The 27,503-nt window shown below is 50.5% G+C and overlaps 1 protein-coding gene across 2 annotated transcripts in view; it reads left to right on the top strand.

Moving 5' to 3' along the window:
* The window catches only part of CACNA1D (calcium channel, voltage-dependent, L type, alpha 1D subunit), a 349,684-nt gene that overhangs the window by 225,420 nt on the left and 96,761 nt on the right, over nt 1-27,503 (top strand). For both annotated transcript variants that reach the window (XM_010851679.1, XM_010851678.1), the window contains exon 10: nt 13,377-13,546. In XM_010851679.1, the coding sequence (XP_010849981.1) occupies nt 13,377-13,546 (170 nt within the window). The remainder of the gene's footprint in view (nt 1-13,376; nt 13,547-27,503) is intronic.

The following is a 27,503-nucleotide window of genomic DNA, read 5'->3' as shown; positions in this document are numbered from 1 at the left end:
GAGACAGCTCTTGAGAGTCCCTTGGACTGCAAGGAGATCCAACCAGTCCATCCTAAAGGAAATCAGTCCTGGGTGTTCATTGGAAGGAATGATGTTGAAGCTGAAACTCCAGTACTTTGGCCAGCTGATGTGAAGAGCTGACTCATTTGAAAAGACCCTGATTCTGGGAAAGATTGAAGGCAGGAGGAGAAGGGGACGACAGAGGATGAGATGGCTGGATGGCATCACTGAGTCAATGGACATGAGTTTGGGTGAACTTCTGGAGTTGGTGATGGGCAGGGAGGCCTGGCATGCTGCAGTTCATTGGGTCGTGAAGAGTCGGACATGACTGAGCAACTGAACTGACTAAAGGATATCAAGGAAGGAGGACGCATCCCTGATCCTGGAAGTGGTGAGGGAGCAGGACCTGGGGCAGAACGTGCTTCCAGGGCCAGTGAGTTGGCCAGTGGGGCTGCCGGATGCTCTGTGCTGGCTGGGAATGGAGGGCAGAAGAGCCGATGGGTAGCTAGGGGTGCCCAGTGAAGGAGTCAGGGTTTTGTCTTTAATTCGTGGGAGCTGTTGAGGTGTTTGAGCAGTAAGATGATGAGGTGGGCTGGCCCTGGAAGGCAAAGTGCCTCTCTGGGTGGAGTGGAATGAGGAGAGCTCTGAGGCTGGGGGCTGTGGCAGGGGCGTGGGGTCGGGGAGGAGGGGAGGGGTTGGGAGTCCAGGACACCAGGTGGAAGATGGTTGTGGGTCAGTGTCTCTCAGATGAAGAGAGATCTGTGGCATTGTCAACTCTGGAGTATGGATCATGTGAGAGATTTTTTTCTTTATTTCTTCTTATTGTTGTCACTATATCAGTTCTATACACATCTGTGCCTAACACTGGGCTAGGTGCTTTATATAGTTGATTTCATTCAGTCTTCTCAAGGACTCAAGTACAGTGTTTTTCGCCTTCATTTTATAGGTGAGGGAAGCAAAGCTTGGAGAGGGTTTGTTTTTCTCTAAGTCACACAGCTCGTAAGGAAGGAATTCTGAGGAAGCTGGGGCTGAGATCTGAATCGGCTTGACTCCAGAGCCCAGGCTGCTTTCTCATCATTGGAGGCTCTTTCTGTGTGTGGTGAGGGGTGCCCTTCCGGGATCCCATCTAGCAGACTGGCTCTGTGCTGGTACGTCCCAAGGTGTTCCTTTCCTCATGCCCTTCCAGTTTCTGTCTCTTGCCCCAAATTAATTTCTCAAAGTTAAGGGGAATTGGGGAATATGAAGACTTCAGAGAAACTGGTTTGTTCTTCCTCTTAAAACTGCTGTGAACAAATTCCATTCTAGCTCAAGAAGTCCTTTGGGATCCTGTTACTGGGGGAGGCAATCTCTGAGTCCCGAAGTCACCCCAGTAATAGGATGCTTTCCCCTTGTTCTCAAGTAGGTCCGATGGTTCAGAAAGGGCGCTTCGCCCATCCTGCCGTTCAGGATGGGAGGAAAGGGGCCTCATCTCCTTTAGTGCCTCTCTCCAGGTGGTCTGCCTTTGACGTGAGTGGGACCTGGACTGGAGTTCCTACCGGGATTGCTTTGAGGACCTCCCAGCTGGTGGGCTCAGTTCCAGCTTCTTCCTGGGGCTCATTCCTCGGCAGATCCCCCAGCTGCCCTTTGCATGGGTGGTACAGCCCTCTGTCCTCCACAGGCTCTTTAGCCAGGCCCTTAGCAGCAGGCTCTTCTGGTGCAGAAGCCAGACAGGCCCTGGGCTTGCTGGTCTCTTCCCACGTGATGATTTTTGAAGGACTTTGCCACCCTCCCAAATCATACTTCTGGTACATGTTTTTCTCACTTTTTTTTTTAAACCAAAATCTGGTAAGTCTAGCAAGGTGTGCTTCTCAATGACTTCTTAAGGAGCAGTATTTGAAGCCATCATGAGAAGATGTGATGTTGTCAGGGCTCCCTTGATTGATGCATTTCACAGGGAAAAGATGATGTCAGGCAAGAGGCCTGTGTTTTTGAAGAACACCTCTTAAAGCATGTTTTTTTATGGAAACAAGCTGAAACAAGAAGTCTGTGACTTTTAGTTTGCAGCCCCCGTGGATTCTTATCATTTAGGGAAATGTCTTTGGTAGCCATGGAAGCTGACTCTTCAAAGAAAATAACAGCTCTTCTGTCCTCAGACAGGGGAATGTGGTGAAAGGAATGTATTTCATTCTGAGATACTTTATTCCCATGGATGACCTCTTAAACTTGTTTAGGACTCTGGTTGGCTCAGTTTTTTGGTACTTTGTGACAACAATGGGTGCTGTTTCAGGTGACAGAAAAAATTACTCGAGGATTGGTGGTCAGGTATGGAGGAGGAAATGGCAACCCACTCCAGTATCCCTGTCGGGGTAATCCCACGGACGGAGGCACCTGGTGGGCTGCAGTCCGTGGAGTCGCAGAAGAGTTGGACAGGACTGAGCGACTGAGCACACACACAGCACATCCCATGCGGAGCCCACAACCCAAGTCTTTGACATGGTCATCATTAATGTAAGACCTGAGCCTATAAAACCATGCATTAAATTTAGCCTGTTCTTGTTGAGCAACTACTAATGGCCAGAATTTGTGATAAGGAACCAATATACAGGGATGAGACAGATACAGCCCCTCCATCGCAGAGCTCACAGTCTCTCTTACAGAGAGAATATAGATTACCAAATTGCAGGGCAAATGGGAGAAATGTTTCTGTAGGCTGACCCAGCCGAGTGGTGTGATATCTGGAGAAGCAGTTGGGTTGAGCCTCACTTAGAGCACAGCCTGGAGCTCAACGATGCCTTTGAGAAAATGAGGGAATATAAGGATGGCTGGAGCACAGGGTTCAAGCCAGGGAGTGGTCAGAAAGGACCAGGAGAAAGAGAAAAGAGCAGACAGACCATGCATTTGTCCCCTCCATCCATACCCAGCTTCCTCCTCTGGGGCAGCGTAAATGCCTCTGGGGCAGCGTAAATGCCATCCTGCCTCGAGCTTGGTGTGTTCAGGTGGCCCACCTGCCGTTCACAGCAAATAACTCACCCTAGTCATTAAAAGCTAGGAAACACCCCTTCAAAATGGTTCATCTCCCCAAAGATGTTAACTCTATTCTATATAACATATCTTCATGGACGTTGATGTCAATAAAAGCAGCCAAGGACATGAAAAGGGGAGGATCGCTTTGAGAAAAATCTCTTAATATTCCCAAATCTTTGCAAACAGGAAAATGAGAAGGTCCACGATCCCTTTACATAGGGATTCCCCGTGGGGTTTGTTTCAGGAGTGCATTCCCAAAGAATAGTCATAATGTAGTTGGGTGATTGGAAGTGTGCTTGTTACACATTTTTCCGGACATCCTTGCTGTGTAAACAAGGGCCTTCCAGACGCTCTTGTCCTTTTGGCCTGCCGGCAGTTCCCTCCACTTCTTGGTGGCCAGCGCCTAACTTGCGTTGAGGAGCGCTGTCACCCGTTAGCCCTCTTAACCCTCCATGGGTGTTACCTGCAAGGGATCAGATCTTAGAGATGGGGTGCTGCAGTCCAAAGCCCGCCCCCCCGTTCTGGCCTATTTATTTCATGCAGAAAGAACACGTTTTGACTGCTCCTGCCTTTCTGCAGTTGAGGAAAAACTGGAACAGAGCCAACGATTTGGATGAACTTTGAACTAAACCAGTGTCAATACTTAACAAATTTTATGTGTGTGAAACATCGCACACTATTCCTGATTTTTAAAAATAAAGCACCCAGTTTCCTCAAACATAAACTGAAATTGCATGCTTTCCAAAAAATTAAACAGAATATTTTTTGAACCAGACTACCCTTTCATTCTGTTTTATTTCCTCTGTATTTCTGTGTAGGGGAAATAATTTAGGTCTAAAGAACACTAGCCTCTGCTGATAAAAATCAGTGACTTCTTCAACTTCCCCCTCCACTTTGCCTTTTTGTGGCGAGTTTGTTTTAGTTTTTAATGAATTTCTGAGTCCTTTATTTTTTTTTAATAGAAATCTGAGTCCTAGTGATTCCATTGGCCTCGCTCACTGAAGGTTTTCATGCTTGTCTGTGTTTTCTCTGTGCTACGTGTATAAATTTCAAAGCATTTAGCTTGTTGAAATTTTATTTGTGTGGGTTTGGTTAAAACAAATAGTATTACAACCCAAGAAAAAAAAATCTCCATCTCTAAATCAACATGATTTTCAGTGGCGCATGTATTTCATGGGGCATTTGAGAAATAACAAATTCCAGAGCGGACTGTGCGTCATCCCTCTGCACTGGTGTGGCCTATGCTGCCATTCCAGGGCGGTAGTTTGCTTCAGGCCAAGTGTTTGCCTTCTGGGCGTGTTGACTAAGCTAGGGCTCCCAGAACTTGGGCGGCAGGCCTGTAAACCCTGGGCAGTGTCAGGGTTCAGGAGCTCTCTGCAGAGTGAGGAGTGTGTGCCCGACTCCTGGCTGGGAGTTATGTAGGGGATCCCGGAGAATGACTAGCTCATTCTGGAGTGTGAAGGACAGCACGTGGGGAGACGAGCACCCTTCTGGAAGCCTGAGTTGGGGCTCTGAAACAAAATCAAGATATGAGTGTAAATGGTGCTTTCCATCCTGCCCCCTCCCTCGCTGGTCCAACCAGTAAGTGTCCAGCCTACACATCTCCTGAGCCAGGAGGCTGAGGGACCGCGAATCCTGTGAATAGAGTCCTGAGTTGAAGCCTGGTTCAGAGCGTTTACCTGGCGTGTGACATGGGATCACCTTGTGGAGCCTCACTTTGGGCCTTTGTGAAATGGGAGTGAAATTCCTGGTGCTGCGAGCGCCGCCGGGAGACCATGGGGCCTGTGGGCAGTGACTGTAAAGCCACTCCAGGGGCTCCAGATCCACATCCTGATCCTGAGGGTGTTGGCAGTGTTGCTGCCAGAGAAGAGGCCGTGGCCTGCTGGGCTCCCCCATTGGAAACCAAGTCCTCCCCCAGCCGTGCCGGCACACGTCCTGGAGCTGCTGGAGGATGGCTGGCATCCAGGGCCAGCACGATCATGAGTGGGGGCGGTGGGGGCCCAGGCTTGTCCTTGGTGGCGCTCCATCTGAAGGTCTTTGCTTATTGTGAGCACCACAGGGGCTCTGCAGTCAGCACCCTTCACGGCCGTGTCTAGTAATCACTCTCGGCCTTTCTGCTTCTTGGCTGCCAGGGTACTAGGCCACTGCCCAGGGGAAGGAGCAGAAAATGAAGCAGTGGGGTGTCCTACAGCCCTCTGAGCCATTCAGGAAGCCGGGGAGATGCGAGTTACAGCTATGATCAAATACAGCACAGGGCACATGAGGGCGATGAGGTTTGGGGCCTGGGGAAGACAGATGGCAGGGTCTTCACCATATCCTGCGCACCGGCTTCTCCTCCAGGGGGTTAGTCCTTCTATCAGAGGGCCCTGTTTGTACCCCTCAAGGAAGGTGCTGCTTCCAAGGCTTCCTGCTCCATTTTTGGTGAACTGAAGTCACTTAGTCGTGTCCGACTCTTTGCAGCCCCATGGACTGTAACCTACCAGGCTCCTCCATCCGTGGGATTTTCCAGGCAAGAGTACTAGAGTGGGTTGCCATTTCCTTCTCCAGGGGATCTTCCCGACCCAGGGATTGAACCTGGGTCTCCTGCATCACAGGCAGATGCTTTATGCTCTAAGCCACCAGGGAAGCTCTACCATTTTTGGTAGACTTGGATTATTAGAAAATTTTCCCTTCTGTTGTGCTGAAAGCAGTCTTCTGCAATGTCCAGCCTCTCCTGGGGGGCACACAGCAGGTCTGCTTCCAGAGCCTTCCAGAGGATGAGGACCAGGGATATGGATCCTCTGTGGCATCTCTTCTCCATCTGGCCTCCTGTTTGCCTTTCTTGCCCGTACACTTAGGCAGGGAATGTTCACCTGGCAGGTGGTGCGTCATCTGCCCCCCACAGGAAGGTCCTTGGTAGCTGAGAAGACAGTGGTGGATGTGCCAGCCCCAGGAGACCACGTGGAAGGGGTGGAGGTCACCCTTCCACCCCTTTACTTCCAGGTAAAAGTAATTTGACTCGCATTCCTATTGATGTTAAATGTAGTCCATCGCCCAGGGTTTACTCCTTGTCTTCTGACCTCCTCACCAGAATTTCTCCTTATACGAGCTCATCTTAACCCATCACTCCTGTAAAACAAAGCTGATGGCAACTCTCTTCTGTCAGACCTTCTGTTGGTTCCCTGTTGTCTACAGGGAAGCACAGCTCTCAGTTTGGGATTTAAGGCCCTTCTTGGACTGATTATGTGTGTGTGTGCAAAGTCACTTCAGTCATGTCCGACTCTGTGACCCTTTGGACTGTAGCCTGCCCAGGCTTCTCTGTCCATAGGGATTCTCTAGGCAAGAATATAGGCCCTTTCCTGGCCTGACTATAAGCTGACTTCTATCCTAATCCCTTCATATACTTACTCTCTTCCTCCTTTGCCTCCTGTGGCCCACGTTGAGGTCCTTAGGAGGGTGGATTCAAGAGCTGGATGGGCTTGTCTAACTGGCCTCCCCGTCCTCAGTTTCTGTATAGAGAGAGTGACACCAGCTTTCCCTCGCTGTCCATACTCTCCAGCGAGGATGAGGTTTGAGGACTGTGTGGGGCTCTGTTAAGGACACCTCTGAGGAGGCTGGCAGGTGGAGGGTGTACACTCAGATCCATGGCTGGTACTCAGTGTGGAGAGGGCTCTCGAGGAGGGAAGAGCTCTTTGGCTAGGGTGACCAGGGAAGGCTGGGTCTTGACGAGGGAGCTAGAATTCAGAATGGGCAAAGGCTGCTCAGGTGGATGGAGCTCTGTGGACAAAGGCTCATAGGGTTGGTGGAGCAGAGAAGAGTGTAGCCACAGTACAAGGTGTACATCTGTGAGGAGTGGAGATAAAGCTGGAATAGCAGGTGGGGGAGGGCTGAAAACCCCTGAGTGCTGGACCTGGCTGTTTGGCCTTGATGCCTGAGGACAGCAGTGAGTGGCCCCGAGGCCTTCTGAGCAGGATGACACCAGGATGGAGTCCCGGAGTGCACTGATGGTGACCTGCCAGGAGGGAGACAAACCCCAAGGAAATGCTCTGGCTGCAGCCCCTCCAGCTGCCGCAGTGGGTGGGAAAGATGTGCGCACATGGGCCAGAGTGAGACCCGTGGCAGTTGTCAGGTCCAGCTGGCAGGGAGATTGCTCCTTATGGGACACACTTTTCTTGGGCTTCTGGACAATCCCAGGAACCGTGGGCTTTCTGTCCTGGTGCATTTTGGTCTCTTAAGGAGTAGAGCTCATTTTGCTGTGTGTTGTCTTATTCTACCTGCATGCCTGCTTGAGGCAGGCGCTGCATGGAGGAGAGAGAGATGTAGAAAGAAATGGACAGTATTGTCCACTCCTGCAATAAACCTGTGAAAGTGAAAGTTGCTCAGTCGTGTCTGACTTTGTGACCCCATGGACTGCTGTAGCCCGCCAGGCTCCTCTGTCCATGGACTTGTCCAGGCAAGAGTACTCGAGTGGGTAGTTGTTCCCTTCTCTAGGGGATCTTCCCAACCCAGGGATCGAACCCAGGTCTCCAGCATTGCAGGTGGATTCTTAACCTTCTGAGCCACCAGGGAGTAAGCCTATAGTCTACCTGGTAAGCGGAAATGAATGTAAAACAATGTAAATTTGCAGTTGATTAGAATGATTATCTGGAGAAGGAAATGGCAACCCATTCCAGTACCCTTGCCTGGAAAATCCCGTGGATGGAAGAACCTGGTAGGCTACAGTCCATGGGGTCGCAAAGAGTCAGACACGACTGAGCGACTTCACTTTCACTTTCACTTTCAGAATGATTACGTTTTCCAAATACGTCAACAAATTTTTCTTGGAAGTGATTTCAAACATACAAGAAAAGTTGCAAGAAGAAGAACAGCTTAGTAAACAATCCAGATATCTTTTACTCAAAATCACTTATTATTAATATTGTGTCTGCTTTTTAATTTATCTGTAAGGGGTGTGGACTGGTTTTTTAGTATTAAAAAAATTCTTTACTGTTTTTAGTTATTCGGGGGCTCAGATTATGGCCAGTGGCTTCTCATATTCCATCACATTTTGCTTTTGTTTTCATTTTTTTTTTTTTAGCACTTTCTTATCTTCCTAGTCCTGTTATCTGCCCTGCCTCATCCCTGGAATCAGCCATTTCTCAAAAGTCTACTGATCTTTATATGGGAAATAGTATTAGAGACCAAGATCTGGATGCCAGGTGTGCTCATAGCTACCAGCAGTGGCAATGTCTTTGTTTCTAGGTCTTTCCGACAGAGCTAGGAGGTAGATACATTTACATACATATAATCATATGTGTACATCTTTAGAAATCATGAATTCATGTCAGCATCCTAGTTGCAGTCCATCCCCAAAGGGTTCTTTCTAACTGTCCCTCTCCCATCTTTCTGTGTCCCTCCTTCTACAGGGAGAACCTTGGCTCCCAAGTGCATTGACACATGAACTCACTTGTGAAATCCTCAGTTCAGTTCAGTCACTCAGTCGTGTCCAGTTCTTTGCCACCCCATGGACTGCAGCACACCAGGCTTCCCTGTCCATCACCAACTCCCGGAGCTTGCTCAAACTTGTATCCATGAAGTCAGTGATGCCATCCAACCATCTCATCCTCTGTTGTCCCCTTCTCCTCCAGCCTTGGATCTTTCCCAGCATCAGAGTCTTTTCCAAGGAGTCAGTTCTTTGCATAAGGTGGCCAAAGTATTGGAGCTTCAGCATCAGTCCTTCCAATGAATATTCAGGACTGATTTCCTTTAGGATGGACTGGTTTGATCTCCTTGCTGTCCAAGGGACTCTCAAGAGTGTTCTCCAACACCACAATTCAAAAGCTTCAGTTCTTTGGCACTCAGCTTTCTTCATAATCCAACTCTCACATTCATACATGCCTCCTGGAAAAAAACCATAGCTTTGACTACGGACCTTTGCTGGTAAAGTGATGTCTCTGCTTTTGAATATGCTGTCTAGGTTGGACATAGCTTTTCTTCCAAGCAGCAAGCATCTTTTAATTTCATGGCTGCAGTCACCATCTTCAGTGCTTCAGTAACATAAAGTCTGTTACTGTTTCCATTGTTTCCCCATCTATTTGCCATGAAGTGATGGGACCGGATGCCAAATCCTATAGTATATCTAATATCGTTTCAGCAAGATTTCATCCATATCACTCACTGCAAACAAACAAGCTTACTAAAAAGAGTTCAGCATTTGTCTGTGGTTCCACCCTCATCCCAGCCCTACCCAGATGATAAAAGTGTACAGCAAATGTTCATAAACTACTTGAGCTAGTTGTGTCTCTCTCCGTCAGGGTGGTTATGACACTCATTTGAAGAACAATCAGATTCATTTATTTCACTTCTACTCTAAGGGTGTTTTCTCTCCATCTTATCTTTGTTGATTTAATTAAGAATTTAATGTGTAAAATATTAGCATGATTCTAAAAGTTAGATTATAGAAAAAGGTATACTTAGTGTCACTCCTACTTGATGCCCTCTAGTCCCTTGTCTCCATCCCTTTGTGCTTTAACCTTCAGTTGCTGCTGCTGCTGCGTCACTTTAGTCGTGTCCGACTCTGTGTGACCCCAGAGATGGCAGCCCACCAGGCTCCTCTGTCCCTGGGATTCTCCGGGCAAGAACACTGGAGTGGGTTGCCATTCGGTTAAGGTTTCCTTATTTTCTCTTATTTTGCATCCAAAGGGTAATACAATATATGTGTTTTTTTCTCCAAGCACTTTTAAAATCTCCCTTTGGCTTCCCTGATAGCTCAGCTGGTAAAGTATCTGCCTGCAGTGTAGGAGACTCTGGTTCATTTTCTGGGTCAGGAACGTCGCCTGGAGAAGGGATAGGCTACCCACTCCAGTATTCTTGGACTTCCCTGGTGGCTCAGATGGTAAAGAATCCCACTGCAATGCAGGAGACCTGGGTTCGATGACTGGGTTCGATCACTGGGTTGGGAAGATCCCCTTGAGAAGGGAAGGGCTACCCACTCCAGTATTCTGGCCTGGAGAATTCCATGGACTATATATAGTTCATGGGGTCTCAAGAGTTGGACACAACTGAGCAACTTTGACTTTATCTGCAACAGGTAGGCTTCTCTCACATGTGAGTTGTCAGATTTCTAGTGAAATTTCTTGTGAAAGTCTGGTGGTTTCTACCAGTAGACTTGTTAAATTAACTTTTATAATAGTGAGTGTTACTTAGTCCCTTAGTACTAGGCTTCTAGAATGACAGATTCTTCCATGAAATGGAAAACTGTTTTCATTGTCCACTGAAGTTGATAACGTTCCAGTGGGCTCAGGTGAGATGTTACGGAACGCAGGGTTTGTTGTGAATGAGTTGTTTTCCACTGAGCAGAGAGCAGTACAGGGTTGATGGGGTACTTGCTGGCTCTTTGAGGTCACTCCATGCCCCAGGATCCCACGTGTCCGTTTGTGTCTCCCTCAGTTCCCCTGGCGTCATGTAGCTTAGAGCCCATTCAGAGCTGTTTGCAATTTTTCTCCTTTCAGTATGTGAGAAACCTCCTCCAGTTGCCTTTTATTATACCCAGATTCGACAACTACATGTTATACTTTTGAACTTGATGTTTGTGCAGGGCTTTGTGATGTTCACGATAGTATCTCGTTGAATGTCTGACTTTGTCCCTGTGAGACAGGAGAGCAGGTAGCATGTCGGTTTTGCAAGTGAGGAGACTGAAGCTCAGACACAGGAAGTGACAGAGTGGGGCACAGAGTCCAGGTCTCAGACTTAGAGCCCAGTGTGGTCTGAGAGGAGTGATGGGGCAGCTGAGTTTGTCACAAAGAGCCCACTCCCTGCACCTTCTCCTCCGCCTCATCTCAGAGCCGACAGGAGATTTATGCCTTGTCAGTCTCAGTTCTGTCCAAATCAGGAAAGGTTACGTGCCTGCTAAGTATTAGCAGAATACTTAGAATTAGAATTATTAGCAGAATACAGACTGTTCAGAACTGTCTAAAATCAGTTCAGAGAGTTTATATGAACAGTTTTGTTACATGAACAGTTATAATAGTTTTTAGTATTTACAGTAAATGGGCTACAAGCCAGAACTTGGCAGTGTTTTTTAGTCTCAGAAATTCTAGTCACAAAAGGATTTTACTTAGGTGTATTTTGCTGTGTCCCAACTACCAGAATGTGCACACAACAGTGATGCAGTTTGTTAGAAGGTCTTTTGAATTTCTGATGTAAAAAGACTTAATGAAATGTGTTGCTAAAGCCAAATCCCCTGTGAAACTTAAGAGCGACTCTTCTGCTATCTTAGTAATTTTTTTTTTTAAGAACTCAGATGAGATATGTAACCAGAATCAGAATACCCTGTTTATACATTTTCATGTGAATTGAGTACTCTTGAGTTCAGAGTCAAACTCAGAGAAAGGTTTATGCTGGGATACTTCTGCTGGGAAAGATTAGAGGCCAAAGAAAAAGAGGACGGCAGAGGATGAGATGGTCAGATAGCATCACTGACTCAGTGGACATGAATTTGAGCAAACTGTGCGAGTTAGTGGAGGACAGGGGAGACAGGCGTGCTGTGGTCTATGGGGTCATGAAGATTCAGACACGAGGTAGTGACTGAACAACAACTACTACTTTTGGTAAACAATAGACTTGAAGGCCCACAGACTTGGTCTTTACAATGTGTTTAAGAGAACAGATTATGTGACGCATTTTCACGTTGACACGTGACACTCCAGGCCCTCCACTTGTTCAAGGAGGAGATTCTGGTTCCGGTGTGACATTTTCAGAGTTCAGATTCAGTTCGTGAACCTGCCCAGGAATGAATTATTCAGGTCTGGTATCTCTGGAAGCCAAGGATGAGAAGCCCCATATTGTTCTCAGGATATGGTTCTTGTGAGCAGCAAGGTGCTGCCTTCAGAGGCCTTTCATTTTGAGAGGGAAAGTGTCTCCCCAGGAGGCTCTAGGCCTTGATCGGCTTCAGCTCACCCCGAGAACCCCCTGAGTCGGCTCCCCCGAGAGCCAGGCTCAGGATGCCCCACAGCCTTGCCCCCTCCTCAATTCTCAGCAGGTGAAGGTGGGACAGACCAGCTCTAGCAGAAAGGACAGATCCCGGGGCATCTGAAAAACTTAGGGGCAGTGAAGGTGTCCTTTCTAGAGGGGGTGGGCAGAAGCCGGCACCTTGGGGAGGAATCCGGTTTCTCACCCGAAGCATCAGTGTCACTGGGTGTTCAAGTGTCTCTTCAGCCCATCCACAGCCCAGAGTTGAGGGAGGGCAGGGAGAGAGGGAGGAGAGGTTGACTTTAGGCAGGTCACCTGCTCTTCCTCGGTTGGGTTGGGTTAACGAGGTCCTGGCAGGGGAGACGTGCTGGCTTTAGACTGGAAGGAAGGCAGACGTGGCGGCCATCGGCATCCAGCGGTCTCTGTGCAGGGGCTGCACTGCCTGTTGTCGCATCTCCTTTCTTAGCAGCTTTGTAATCGTACTTCCTAAATCCATACCACGCATACCTTGGCTCCTGTAACAGTTCACGGTTGGAAATGCAGATGGTTCCTTGTATATGAGAACTGGGTAATCATCCACCTGACTTCCTGCCTTGCCTCAGCCAATGTGGGATTCTGTATATATGCAGAGATCCATGCTTGCAGACAGGAAAAGTTGAGTAAACCATGAACAGTTGGGAACATTTCCTCGTCTGCCAGAGCCTTTCCAGGGCAGGTGTTCCCATAAATGGGCAACAAATCATGCTCCCTTTTCCCCTCCTATGGGGAGGACTTTGGTGGGAAAGATCATGGCAAGAAGCGACAGTTAAGAAAGATAACTGCTTCACGGGTGCTCCATTTCCTGTCTGGGAAGCGTGGAGCGGGGCTGTCTGGGTGGGGACAGGCTCTCTGCTCTGAGCCTGTCCACTACTCTGGCTGGATCTGCAGAGGGTGGGGGTGGGATCTCAGGGCTCATGGTTTGGACAAAGGGGCCAGTACACACTAGGATGCTGAGTGTTACCTCCAAGGATGGAAGAAGCCCTCTAGGAGCACAGCTTGGCCCCCTTGGGTCCTTTCTCTCTGAAGCATTGTGCCCGCTATCTGAGGAGGCTCTGCGGGAGGGGGGACATCTCTGAGGCCCCTGCTGGGGGATCAAGGGCCTATTACGATAGCACATGGTATCTGGGGCCTCAGCTCACTGGGAGTGCAAAGCTCCTAAGGGGTGCTGGTTTTCTGAGGGGCGTGCATGTGCGTTGGCGTGGTCTCTGCAGCTCTGACCCCCACAGTCTTGCTTGGGAGGCACTGTCGTGTGTCCTGTCCGCGTGTCTGGCCCCCTTTGTGTGCTCGTGTGGCTGTACTTGGTGCCGTGTGTCCTGCCGCGAGACTGCTGTGCGGCCGGGCAGATGGCTCTCAGGGCAGCTCCTGGGGACGTCCTGACGAGTGCCTGTTCTCTTTGCCCGCTTCAGAGAGTTCTCGAAGGAAAGGGAGAAAGCAAAAGCACGGGGAGACTTCCAGAAGCTCCGGGAGAAGCAGCAGCTGGAAGAGGATCTTAAGGGCTACTTGGACTGGATCACCCAAGCAGAAGACATTGATCCTGAGAATGAAGAAGAAGGAGGCGAGGAGAGCAAACGAAATAGTAAGTGGCGCCTCTGCTGCTCGGGACCCATAGGGCCGATGTGCTGTTCAGATGCCCACCCGCGGCAGGTATCTCTTCTGCTCTGAGACCCAGAGCACCCTCTAGCTCTTTGGATTGTCGGCCTGCACATCAGAGAGCCCATTTGCACTGACTCTGCATTTCTGCCTGGGGCGCGGGGTTCAGATATGTATCTTGTCTTGTGGCTTTTTGGTTGCAGAGGATCAGCTGGCTGCACTTTGTGCCCTGGGAATACAATAAGCCTTAGCTCTGGGACAAGGGTGTGTTAAGATGGGAATGTGCCTTGTATCAGAGGAGATGAAACTGTGGGTCCTCCAATTCAGAACGAGTTATTGGAAGGGACCTTGAAGAGTAGGGCCACTTCCACCCCTCAGCTCCTTGAAGTGGCTTCCATTTGCACCAAACATGGGACGCCAAATTCTCAGCTCTTCGCCCGCCGGAAGACAACAGTTCAGTGTTTAGGGCAGTGTTAGGAGGCATGAGAGCCCATGCGGCCGCTCCAGAGCACACCCGGCTGGTCCCCCACACTGGACACTGGGCGCCGGGCACCTTCCTGTAGCAGGAAGGCCTGTGTTCAGTCCACTGGGATTGCCACTGTCACCCAAAGCATCTTTTAGCATATGCTTTTCTTGCTCCTGCTCTTCTTGAGATGGTCTGTGCCTCTAAAAGGGAAATTGAAATTCAACAGTAGAGTTGACTTAAGCCATTTGTGATGGGTTTTAAATCTAGACTAGTTGATAGTAGAGACCTAGGGTGCTCGTCCATTGAGAGGCCTGGGAAACCAGATTAGGCCCTGCCCCATGGAAGATGACTGAGCAGGTCCCACACAGAACCCTCAGACCGTATGCAGTCAGGCCTCCGTTCAGCAAGGCCGTGCGGATGCCTGGAGGACTCCTGGGGTGGTGAGGACGGGACCACACCCTAGTGAACGTAGCACCAGGACACATGAGTGCAGGTCGCGAGAGGAGGCAGACCGTGTACCGGGGGCTGACGGCGGGGGGTGGTGGAGGGGGGCTGGCGACGATCGTCTAGGACTGAAGAGTGGGCCCTGGGCCCTAGGCCTTGAAGGATGGATGGACCTGAGATGTGTCAGGCAGAACATTCCGAGTTGAGGCAGTGGTGTGAGGAGGACATGAAAGTGGGCAAACGAAAGCTCAGGGAGGCCATGAAGGGCTATTCCTATGGCTGGAGCCCAGGCATGTGCAGGGAGAATGGGTGAGCAGAGGCTGAGACCCAGGGTGGAGCCCGTGCCTGACCGAGTTGGCCTTCGCGATTGTCCGAGCCTGGGACTCTGAGTCTCTGCTTCTGTGGAGAGTGTTTCTTGTCATCAGGGATGCGCACTTGACTCAATCCTGTGTGCTCATGGTTGGGGGAGGCGGAGGGGCGAGCAGGTGTGTGCAGGCCCCCTGCTTCCCAGGCTGCACTGCTGCCTCCTCAAGGAGAGCCTGGGGGCCGCCCCCTGAGGGTGAAGGAACCAGGGAGCATGTTATTAGACCAGGTTCCTCAACTATGAGATGAGAGTTTTGAAGACTCTGATGACGTGGTGTAAGGAGTATCTACACATCTTTGGCCCAGCTCTGCCTAGGGAGGGGGTTACTGCAGAATCCCATGGCCTTCACAGAGCACCTGTCCCTGCAGCGAGGCCAGGGACAAGCCTGCAGCTCAGGGCTGCCTGTCCCGCTGTTTTCTTCTTGGTTCCCAGGCTGTGGCCTTGGCGCTGCCCGCAGGGCCCCACCAGCTCCCTGCCCCGCTCTCCTAAGCCCAGCATGTCACCTGTTGTGTATAGGTCAGCCAAGGTCTTGTCCCTTCTTCCAAGCAGGGCCCCTTGTTCTGTCAGCATCGGTGTGTCCTGTAGGGGCTGAGCCAGGGCCCTCCTGCAGGCAGATGTCGTTTCGTCTCCTCATTGCTCCCCCTTCTAGTCACAGACAGGGTCCACCTCGTGGAGCCAACATCATTGTACTGGAGCTGTTCTGTGGCCTGTGATTTGAGGAGTAGGGACTTGAGCCAGTGTCTCCCGGTCGCTCTTAGGGTCCAGTGCATTTCCTGTGTCCTGCTTCTGCCTGTGAGGAAACGTCTGATGGCAAAATCAATGCCTCTGCCTGAGGAGACCTTCCCAGAGCACCTAGTGTGAGACAGAGCAGAGAAGCTGGCATTGTAACCAAGGGCCCGCAGTCTGCCATGGGAGCCCAAGGAGGACGTGGGGATGTGGGATGAGGGGCGTGCAGGGGAGGCCCTGTGGGAGAGGCTGTGTCCCCGCCGCGCTCTGAGGGACAAGTGTAGCCTTTGGTTGTCGAAGGTTGCGGGGAGTGCTTCTCACGCTAATGAAATGGCATAAACAAGGTAGAGTGGTACACGTGTTCAAAACCCCGAAGTGTATTTCTTAATAAGCAAGGAGGGAAACCAAGCCCCCTTGAAAGTTGCAGAGCCTCAGAATTCACTGTGTAATGGGAGCGCCGATCCCCAGAAAGCTGCTCTGTGTCTCAGGGATGTCAGCGTCGTGGCTTCTGCTCTGCGCAGCGAGGCTCTGCATCAGCACGCAGGACTGGCTTAGCGCTTGGTCTGGAATGGCAGCTCCTTCTGGTGCACGCCGACTCTGTGTGGGCTCGTTTGCCAGGTGCTGGGGTGTCCTGTGGAGCGGACATTATACCAGGAGACTGGTATTTCCCGGCCTCAGAGTTCCAGACCCCCAGTGGATCAGGGTTGGGAATGGAAACATAAATCTGAGGCTGTGGGAACCATGCTGAGGTTTAACTGACTTGAGAAGAGAGCCCCAAGCCCCCTCCCAGCGATGCATTCCCCTGCGGCCCAGACTTCCTGGGGGAGCAGCCCTGCCAGGGTTTCACTGGGGCCTCCGTGGCTGCCAGCCATTTCCCCCTTGTCACAGAAACACAGGGAGGAGGGGTTCGCCTCTGTGGTCCTCCTCACCCACTGACAGTGGCTGACTTACCACCCGCACACGCCACGTCTGGTCTCTGTACCTGTCAGCAGCCCGTGAAGTGTGGGCATTGCCAGTATCCTCCCCGAGCTTGTGAGGCTCACCCCACACCCCAGCCCTGCCCTGTGTCCTCCCTGAGGAAGGGTGGGGGGAGCTCCTGTCTGTGCCCGCGGGATGCTGACTCCACTGAGTGTCTTTTTCACTTGGGTTGGGGATGCAGTGGGATGGTTTCTTCCCAGACATGGAGGAATTGAGTAAGTGTGAGAAGAGGCCTCCCTGATGGCTGAGGGTCAGCCTAGACAGAGGGGACCGTTGATAACAGCAGGTGTCATAAGCCCATGGAAGACAAGGGTGGGCCTGGAGAGCATGGCCACATCCCTTCTCTGGAGGTGGCTACAATCAAGTTGAGTGACTTAGAATTTGGACTAGAGCACTAGGCACATTACCCAACATCACTGAGCCCCAGTTTCCTTTCCTGCTGGAAGTGGAGAAAGATATTTGCCTCATGACAGGGTTGTCATGAGGATTAAGTGTTCCATAACTGGTAGGAGTTGCCACAGCTGTCAGAGGACTTGCTGCTGCTGTGGTCATCAAGCTCCAGGAAAACTTGACCTGAAACAAAATTGTTTTTGGACATTCTACTAGATCCCTACCCAAACTCAGAGAGAGGACATCCTCTTCCATACTGTTCAAGAACTCCAAGGTTCTCAAGTATTGATAGAAAATAAATCTGTCAACTCAGTCACTTTCGAGATATAGCAATTTGCTGGCCCTTGAAGTCTGTTTCTACCTTGGCGTCGGACAACAGATGTCAAATCAAGCACTTGGAGATGTGCTCGCATTATCTTTTCTCTCTGATCTACTACATGTCACTGTCTGTACATGTGGTGCCCAACTCTGGCTGTGCGTGACCGTCACCTGGGGACTGGGGTTGCATCCTGGTGCCATGCCTCACCCCCATGCCGATTCACTGGGGACGGGACCCAGATGTGGCTCCCTGCAGGTTTCAGTGTGAAACCAGGGTGGGGGCTCCTGAATGCCACCATACCAAGTGTCACACTTGGAAGGAGACAGAGGAGAGGCAGTGGGGTCCCTACCTTTAGGGCTGTCTGGTGCCACAGTGACAGGTAGCTCTGGCTTTGTGTGTCCACAGATTATTTATGATGCCTGTTCCCTACATTTGCTGTTAGAAAGCTAGTGTTACACAATTAATTGAATGGACAAGATTCCCTTGGAAGTTAGTTCCTGAGCATATGGGATATTTTCAAGGATAATTTATTTAACTTTTTGCTGAGCTTCAAGTTCCTTAAGAAACTCTGCCAAATCTCAAAGTGATTTTTTAGACGTATGCAGCTGCTTCTGAGTGAACAATGGAGTTTTGCTGGGGCCATTAAGATCTGAAAGCCTCACGTTCTATTTTAAACTCTTCTCATTGTCAGTGATTAGTCCTTAAAAAAAAAAAAAGCATTAAAAATAATGAAATCCTTTTAAAGGAAGCTCATTCTAAAACTCTGGCCAGAAAGGCAAGGCATTTTCCTGAGGGGACTATGGATGATCAGTAATCCCTGTCAGTGGGGATGTAGGATGCCCCGAAGAAGGGAGGGGAGGACACCCTGACACTCCAGGACACCCTGAATGCAGGGGGGAACCCTGTCTTTTCTTCATCAGGTCAGTCCTGGAGGCTTGTGAGCATTGTCCCTGCCTGCCTCCCACTGGGATGCTGTCCCCTCGGCACACAAGGTTGTCACAGCTGTCAGTTCCCGCCTGTATGTGTCACTTTGATGCCTTTTACAGCCATGTTTGATTTCTGGGGTGGGCAGAAAACCAGAGATGGCAAAGCTGTGTGCGAGCACAAGGCATGGACATTTGTTGGTCCTGTTGAAAAAGGTTGTGTCTTCAAATGTTGATTTACAAAACTGCTTTCATCACGCTTAAACCACCTCAGGGTGCAAGTTCAAAATGGAAAACATTCAATTAAAAGCTGTCAAGCAAACAGCAGCAGTTAGAGCTGCATAGGGTAAACACACATCCAGGGTAACTGCCCTCTCTGCAGGGAGCCCAGTGCTGAGGTTATGGGAGACCCCCGCCCCCAGCCCCGGGTGGTCCTGGGAGCAATCATTCACCGGGGGCTGGCTTCTTGGGAGCCGGTGGGAGACGGTGGGAGACGGACTTCATGATGGTTGCGCCACTGTGATGAGGCAGCCAGGTTTGTGAAGCTCTGACTCAGGGCAGTGTTTGTATTTAATATACCTTGATTACATAAGTGCTATTTGCCCACTGTAAGGAAGTCATGTAATACCGAGGTGTATGGAGCATGATCATTCGTTCATCCTCTCCTTAGAGAGAAGCAGGTTTGGCAGTTGGGAGCCTGCTCTTTCTGGCCTCAGTTGGGCACGTGAGAACCTACCTTTGCACAGACAACACCCTCCCTGGTCCCCACCACTAGATCGCCCAGCACAGATGGCCCTGCCACTTGTCTTTTTTCACTGAACCATGTTCTGTGGATATCCTTCCGTGTTTTGAAACAACACTTTGGCTGTTTTCAATAAATGGCCGGTTTAAAGCTGCCACAGTGGACGGTATGGTCCACAGCGCATACGGGCTCTACAGCAGCCACCAGAGTTGTGGTTTTATGCTTGTTCACGTGATCGCTGTCTTCCTCTGCCGCAGGACTGGGAGCTCCATGGAGGCAGAAGCAGGGCTCTGCACGGGGCGGCTGGCACCTGGCAGGGTCTTTGTCTCAGGTCCGAGCTCCCAGTGGTTGACTGTTGAATGAAAGAGCACCGGGTCATCGCTCACATTAACCAGGTGCTTCCTTTGTGCCAGACGTTCTTCTCAGGGCTATGGGCACACGAGTCTGTTACTCCTAACACCACTGTGCGGTGAGACCTTGTCAGAAGAGGAAAATGAAGCACAGAGAGACGAAGCAGCCTCTCGGGGCCGCATGACTGCTGCAGAGCCGGGATTTGAACCAAGGCTTTGCTGTAGCCTGCACATTCATTGCCTCTAACCCCCAAATGCCTTACCTGTGTGGCCACTGGTGCCCAGGGTCCTGTGGGAGCGATGACCATGAATGGCTTTTCTGGGTCCCAGAGGAGGCCCGTTTCAGAAATGTGAGCGTTATGCTGAGTGACACCACTTCCCACTGCCACCAGCCGTGTGTGAAAGCTTTCCCTGTGTCCATTCACCATTCCTTCTGCTGCCCTTGCGCTGTCCTGGGGCATGTGGCCTCTACTGCAGAGATTCGCCAGCCTGGAGCAGCCCTTGTGTCACAGAGCTGTCTGGGGCTGGAGACCCTGGAATCGTTGTCTTGAGACCCAGACAAGGGAGTTTTCATGGTTGAGTGTGCCTCGCCAGTGTTTGTATCATTATATTTCACTGTATGTAGTGTTCACCTCTTAGAGCGACTCTCTAAGTGTAGGTTCGACTGTTATTAACATCTTACGAGTGAAGAAACTGAGGTTTAACACTGTTAGGTAACACATCCACAGTCATTCAGCCAGTCTGTGGGAGGGCTGGGATTAGACCTGGTCTGTTTAGCTCCAGAGCCCACTACTTTAACCCCATGTCCTGCTGCATAGGGTGATGCTGGCTGGACTCGCAGAGCCAGTCAGCACCTAGGACTCCTGCTGATGTGCCCTCTCCCTGATGCCCTTCCTAGAGGGGAAGCCGAACCTTGGGAACATTTGTCCAGAGTGGGTTAGTTGGTTGTGTATTTAGGACAGGTAGTTTTGGGGTTTTTTTTGCAAACTATTTGCTTTACAATATTGTGCTGGTTTCTGCCATATATCAACATGAATCAACCACAGGTATACATATGTCCCCTCTCTCTTGAACCTCCATCCTGTCTCCCACCCTCTAGGTAGTCACCGAGCACTGGGTTGAGCCCCCAGTGTCACAGCAAATCCCCACTGACTGGCTGTTTTACATATGGTAATGGTAGGTTTCCGTTCCCCTCTCTCCATTTGTCCCACTCTCTCCCTCCCACACTGTGTCCACAACTGTGTTCTCTGTGTCTGCGTAGGACAGGTGTTTGAAGACGGGCGTTACAGTATACTAGCCGCAGAAGGCGCACGTTCACTGCCTGTCAGGTCCTGAACTGTAGATTTCTCCGTGGGAGGAGGGCAGATTTGGGGTTCGCCTGTCAGAGCCGGCAGATGGGGCCGCCTTCAGCTTCCTCACGCCTGCTGGCGTTGCTGTTGCTGCCCTCTACTGAAGCATAATGAAATTGCCTGTGTTCCACTGAAGGGGTCACAGTGGCCGACTTGCTAAAAGAGGATAAGAAGAAAAGGAGATTTTGCTGCTTTCGCCAACGCAGGGCTAAAGATCACGGTAAACTGCTGAGCTGGAACTTCCTCTTCGGGAGACTCTTCTCCCAAGACCTCTGACGCCTGTTCCTTCCACATGGCATGGTGTGAGGTGCATGTGCTGTGTGGTGTGTTTGTGAGATGCCTGTATTTTCATTTGATTTCCTTGAAACTTGTTCGTGCTGCTTTCCTCTTGTCTTTTCCCGCAATATGTGTCTTAGCCAAGACAGCATTGCAGTTTCCTCTTTGTTTGAACTGTACCTTTTAAAGAAGCAGCTGAACCAACTCAGAAGATTTATTTAATTCTGCATGAATATTCTTAGACTGGAAGACAGACTTTTTAAACACTTCCCTCCAAATGATGCTTTTTAATCTAAACTGTTTGGAAATTCCAGTGATGTTGTTTGATTGATTTTTCTTTTCCAGGTTACATGTTTCAGTTGGCCTCTGCGTCGTGCAGTCCTTGGCTGGTTTGCCCAGGACCAGGCTAAAGCTAGAAGTGCTAGTTTCAAGAATGAAGTTAAAAATAGACTTCTAGAGGATGCCATGATTTGGGGGCACTTGCCTTTACAAATGGGAATGGGGAAAGGGCTTATGTGGGAAACAGTTTCAGTCTGTGCTCTAAAATAATGCTTAACACAGCCTGTCATCAGAATCCCTGGGCTTGGTATCAGGACCATCCCCATGCAGGGCAGTTATGCAGACAGCTGGTGTCCTGCCTGCTCGAGCCATCCCTGTGCTTTTCCTGTGCACACGTGGTTGCTGTCACCAAGGTCAGCCCTGGCCACACAACCTTGGAGGAGCCTCAATGAGAAGATTGAGAATTGGGGGCACAATGCCAGCTGCCAGGAGAGCAGAGAGTTCACGGTGCCCTGTTTGCTCGCTCGTGGGAATGCCGAGCACAGAGGTGATGGGAATTGGACTTGAGCAAGTCTTGGGTGGTCTGAATGAAGGATATATTCGAGTCCTACTCTCCTCAGAAGGTCCCAAAGTGGAAAGGGAGAGTGGGTACAGACATGAGCCCTTTGTCACACTGAGAAGACGTGGTGGCTCCGAGAGAAGGAACTTGTCTGAGAGTGGGCCTGAATCTGGGGCGGAGACAGCTGACTCGTGCCACTGCGATGCTGGGAATGGGTTCATGAAGAAGAGGCTGGGCATGGGGAACTCCTAAGGCCTCTGCAGGAAAAATCGGCTTCCGCTAAGCAGGAAATACTGTGATGGTGTGAGAAAAGAGTTTGCAAAGACTGACTTAGGCTTCCAAGTCTGAGAAGTTACGTGAGCAAATGAGTGGTTCCTATCCCAGGGGAGGAGAGACCCCCCTCCTTGGCTGGTGCTTGGGCCTTGAGACTTTTCAAGGATTCTTGAGAATTTCAGATTAGCCTTGAGATCCGCAGGATTAGGAAGCAGTGTAACTTTTCAGAAAACTTGCTGTATTTTGTTGGGGGTGGAGTTTTTTTTAATTTAATGAAATACTTAGAGACCCAGAAGAAGGCCCCTGACATTACTGGTGATGCTGCTGGGGTGGGAGCCCTCGTGGGGATGCTGTGCTCCCACTGTTGCTGGTCATACAGAAATATTTGCTGGCATGGCATGATTCTTGCTTTAGACAGAGAAACCTTGGTCTGGCCTTGACCCACATTCTCCAGCACGAGCCTGGCTTCTTTACAGCAACGAGAGTCTGTTAGCCTGTGACGGCTGAACGTGTCACCCCTAGCAAGCACAGGCAAATTCCTCCAGGGGACGTCATGGCGCTGCTCGTGCTTGTCATGAAAATGAGATAAAAACACAAGATCTTGGCTGCGGAGCCCCTGTCCCCAAGGAAGGCAGCTATGATCCTGCCACTGCTCAGTTATCTAACCTGACCGCCCCCACCCCTGCCTCTGAAAGGAAAGAGTGAGACGCTTTAGGCTGCTGGGGCACAGAGGGAAACGCTCAAAGAGACCCCTGAGTGTGCAAGAAAGTGCGTCCTGTGGAGAACAGGGGAACCAGGTTCCTAGAGGCCCCAGACATCTGTGAGCGAGGCTGTCAGTGTGACCTGTCCAGGAGGGGCCTGTCGAGCTCCGGGCTTACTTGGCAAGGGTCGCCAGGGTGTCCCGGGGGCTGCTCCCTTCTGGAGCTGCTGTACTCCCCAGGGTGCTCTGCCTGGAGGTGACTTGGAACCAGTTGTTACAGGCCTACTACTGGCCTCCTGGCCACCCTCCTGAAGGGTGGGCTGTGACTTCACAGTACTGCTCACCTCCTGCTCTGTTTGCCGAGCTGGAGGCGGGACATGTGAGGAAAACCCCCTTGGTGCTGAGAGTAAAACCAGACAACCTGTGGGTGTTTCCTCTTCACAGCAGTCCTGTCAGGTCAGAGGTAAATGGGTCTTAGAGATGAAACTGACCAATAGCTGCAGGTGCAGTAACTAAGCCCTGGGAAGAAAGGGGGCTTGTCCCGGCAATGACAGAGACCAAGCCTCTCTGACCTCTGTCCTGGAGGCAGGAAGCTGGTCTGGAAGGAGTGGGGGGAGGGGCCAGAGTTTGGGGGCTGCCTGTCTGGATCTGCACACAGACTCACTCTGACTCCTGGGCACGCACATCCATGCCCGGGTGCACGTGTGCACTTGTGTATTGATTTCCCTCTGAATCCACAGGCCAGGCGGATACGGTTGAGATGTGCGTTGTTCTTCAGAGAGACGGTAGATAGAGGAATGTTTACATGGTGGTGAAGATACTGTTGAGCTGGCCTGAAAAACAGCTGTTTCCTGGTTTATTTCATGTGGCATCACCCATGATGACATCTGGGCCCTACAATTAGATCCTAAAGAGAAATAGTGTGACCTGCTATCCACGGAGAGCAGGGGCCGAGCCAGGCTGCCCGGGAGGCCCTGGCAACTCTCACTTACAGTCCAGGGTGTCCTGGGCTGCTGGCTGGCACCATCCCCTCGCCGACCTACCACTGGAGGCCCCTTTTCAGCGAACACACGCTGGAAGCCCAAGGGTCTGCCCTGGGGCTCTCCCTAGAGATCCCAGTGCCTGGCAGATGCAGGGCCAGTCAGCATTACTGCATAGGCCACAGGCTTGTCCCAATGCCTGGTTTCAGCTGGAGTCATTGAGAATTGCTTTCAAATTTATATTTAAAAAATGAAAACTTCTTCAACAAAGCTCTAAAATTTCCTGAAATGTGTAGGGAAAAAGGACTGATAGCCTCTCTGCATGCAGATGGCCCTGTTTCCTTCTGCAGGAGGGTCCGGATTCTGTCTGAAGGGGTCTCTCTGCTGTAGCCCTAATTAGACCTAATCACTTGTCAGCAGTGAATGCTGAATGCTCACAGGGACAGAGCGATCACCCCGAATGGGGCAGTCCTGATGCTGAGGCAACTGGTTAGGGAGAATGCCACGTGTTCTGATAAAGTCATCCATGGGTTTACTTCCTTGGGCTTTTATGAGTCTTTCTGTTTGGGCTTTTATGAAGTCCTAGTAGTCCCTGGCACACCTGTATTTTTGTATAACCCCCCCTCCCCGTTTGCTGGGCTGATCTCCTGGAAGTGGTCTAGCTCTACACCAGGTTTCCAGGGGTTAATGAGGGCCATTAGGACAGCACAGCATGGCTGGCAGGTAACAGGCTTACTTGGTTTTTGGAGCATTTTGATTTGTGGAGTTTTAAGTGTATACCAGTGCACATACCAACATGTACCGATACTGAATCATACACCAGTGTATTTAAGGATGTACCAAAGCCACAGGGTTGTTGCACGGTGAGGGTGGCTCAGGAGAGCTTTCTCCTCTCACATCTGAGCTGTGTGTCCCAAGGCAAGCGGGTCGGTTCTCTCATCTGTGAAATCACAGTATTTGTTCATGTCCTCTCAGAAGCCCCTTCCAGTTCTAACAGTCTCTGATTCTCCTGTCTTGATTTTTTTAAAACATAGATGAGATCCTATTGGGGCTGAGTGAAGTGAAGTGCATATCAATTTAGGAATGTTAAAAAAAAAAATGTCTGGTGCAAGTGAAGGGTGAAATGTTTTAATGTACAAACAAGCTCCTTGGTTATGCCCACTGGGCCCGGTGTCTCGTATGCTTCTGAAAAAGGAACACTCCTATGGCAGGGAGGGAGAGGCGGGATGGGAAGGTTGCCGGGGCCCCGGCCAGAGTGTGGCTCTGAGGCTCGGGTGGAGGGACTGGATCCACATCTATCTCTGGGACCAAATGAGGTCACCACATTCTGGTGGAGTCACTGCTGTCTTCCTCCACCCGCCCCTTCCTCTCTTCCTCTTGAGCCCCCGGGGGCATGATTCCAGAGCAGATTTATTTATTAGGGTTCTGTGGCTCTGCAGGTGTCAAATAGAGGTGACAGAAAAGTTGCTCTCAATACAACAGGCTAAGGTAAAATAATTCCGCTTAAGGCAGAGAATGTGATACAAACTGGGAGTGCAGGCCAAGGCTGGGTCAGAAGTGTGGAAGGTGTTCACACGAGAATCCTTTGTGTGGCTGTAGAAGTGGGTGGGCTGAAGTGACCCTGGACTTGGACCATCCAGAGAGAGTCCCCTTGCTTCCAGGGAGCTCCAGGAAAGCTTTTTGAGCTGATGGATTCGTCATGTAGGAGCCTCACTGACGGCCTGACACTGTGGATCACTCTGCACCCCCTCCCTTATAGTTCTGCTCACAGCCCAGTGAAGTTAAAGTACGTCCCATTTCAACAGATGAGAAAATGAAGCCTTGGAGAAGTTCGGTCACAAATGTGGGGGTAAAGTTAGACCTGGCCAACCTGAGAGGCCTGCTCTCAACCACTGCCCCATCCTACTTGAAGGGTGGAGCCCGCTTGGCAAGCAGGAGGATTCTCTCCGTCAGTGCAGTCCTGACACCATGCCCCACAGTTAGCCTCAGTTTCTGCTTGGGGAGTTCAGTTCGACTTCTTGTCTCTGCAGCCCCAACCTCAGTCTAGGGAGCGCTTGTACATTTCATTCCCTAGTTGACATGGAACCAGAAATGCATAGTGTCCCCCCACCTTTCCCATGGGCAAGCTGTGAGTTATCTGTTTGGATCAGATCTTTTGAAAAACAAGCTTTAAGAGTGAAACGCAGCAACTCTATTGATATCATCATGGGACATAGCCCCAGAGAGTAAAAAGCCACAGAGTTTTACCCATGAAAAGAAGTTTGCTCTTCTTGGAAATAGTGACTGAATTTCAGTCAGTTCAGTTCAGTCACTCAGTCGTGTCTGACTCTTTGCGACCCCCATGGACTGCAGCACATCAGGCTTTCCTCTCCATCACCAACTCCCAGAGCTTACATGCAGTAATTCTATTGATATCATCACGGGACATGGCCCCAGAGAGTAAAAAACCACAGAGTTTTGCCCATGAAAAGAAGTTTGTTCTTCTTGGACATAGTGGCTGAGTTTACAACATGATTAATATTAGAACCATGAAGTACTACACTGCTGTAGAGGAAAGTGACCCTCCAGAGCCTAGGGATAGTGTTCCCACTTTTCAGACAGGACCTGGAGAAGCCTGGAGAGAGGTGGGACTGCCCAGGGCAGAGCCAGGACCCTGCTGAGGCCTGAGAACCCTGGTCCACCCAGTGGCACCCCCACCCTGCTGCTTTCAGCTTCTGTCCATGGTGGCAGTAACCACCAAGAAAAACGTTCTGCAGAGATGACTCCTGGCCATATCTGTAAGGGTCTCCCACCATGATTTTCCTTGTCCTGCTCCTGAAGAAGAGGGTGACCCTGTGGGAGTAACCTGTAACAGTGAACTTGGCTGACTCTTATGACTTTTTAGTCTTTCTGCTGAAGTCAGGCATGGAATAGTCGTGGAGAAGCAAATTGTATGAGCAGCCTCCTGTGTATGTGTGTTTCTGTCTCTTGATGGAGCTTTTTGTTTAAGGTTTCTGTGATTGGATTGTGATGTTTTTCTTTACGGTTTGTTTGGTTCTGTGTCTGTGTTTTTGCATGGAGTTGTGAAAAAGTGAATCAAATTTGTAGTTGGTTTCTTTTGACTTGACTAAGGAAGAAAAGGGTTATTCTGTGAGAGTACTGGTTGTATTGTATCATCTGTAATTCTGCTCATTTTGCCTTCCCATTTGAAGCCTTTGCCTCAGTGTGCCTGGAGATGGCTATTTCACCCCCTCACCCTGGCAAGTTCAGTCCTCTGGGTGCTCACAGGAGGGAAGGGGTCGTCTTTGGTGCCTCAGAAAAGGTGTTTCTCAGTTCTCTGGGGTCCACGTCCATCCTTGTCATTCACACCCTGTCTGTCCCCCGAGCAGGGTCCACAGCTGTGCAGCCACACCGACAGAGCTCTCTCGTCCTGCTCCTTTGCGCTGCCCTGAGGCCAGTCTGGGCTGGGCTCAGACTGCTCCCCATGGCGCTCCAGGTACCTCTGTCAGGTTTTACAGCTGAAACTCAGGCATCCTTCAGAGGAGGAGCCATATGGTTAGGGCTTGCAGGGGAAAGGCCTCCCTGTTGACGCCATCAGGTCTCCAAAACCAGGTCGCTGCAGTTCGCAATTATGCATCAGGGCAAAGACATGCACGTGTGGGGGTGATTCTCCCATTATTCGGCTTTTGATGACGGCTCCTAACCCCAGAGCAGAGTTAGTCATTCCTTACAGCACTTGCCCAAACCCCTGAGGCAGCTCTAATCTTGGTGGACCGAAGTGCACTGGGTGCTGCCTCTCCCCTGGGGCGTCCAGGACAGGCGCAGGGCCGGGTCCCTCATTGTGTC

Source organism: Bison bison, unplaced genomic scaffold (genome assembly GCF_000754665.1).
Source record: "Bison bison bison isolate TAMUID 2011002044 unplaced genomic scaffold, Bison_UMD1.0 scf7180017864304, whole genome shotgun sequence".
NCBI classification, from domain to species: Eukaryota; Metazoa; Chordata; class Mammalia; order Artiodactyla; family Bovidae; genus Bison; species Bison bison.
This window is presented reverse-complemented; position numbering and strand designations above follow the sequence as displayed.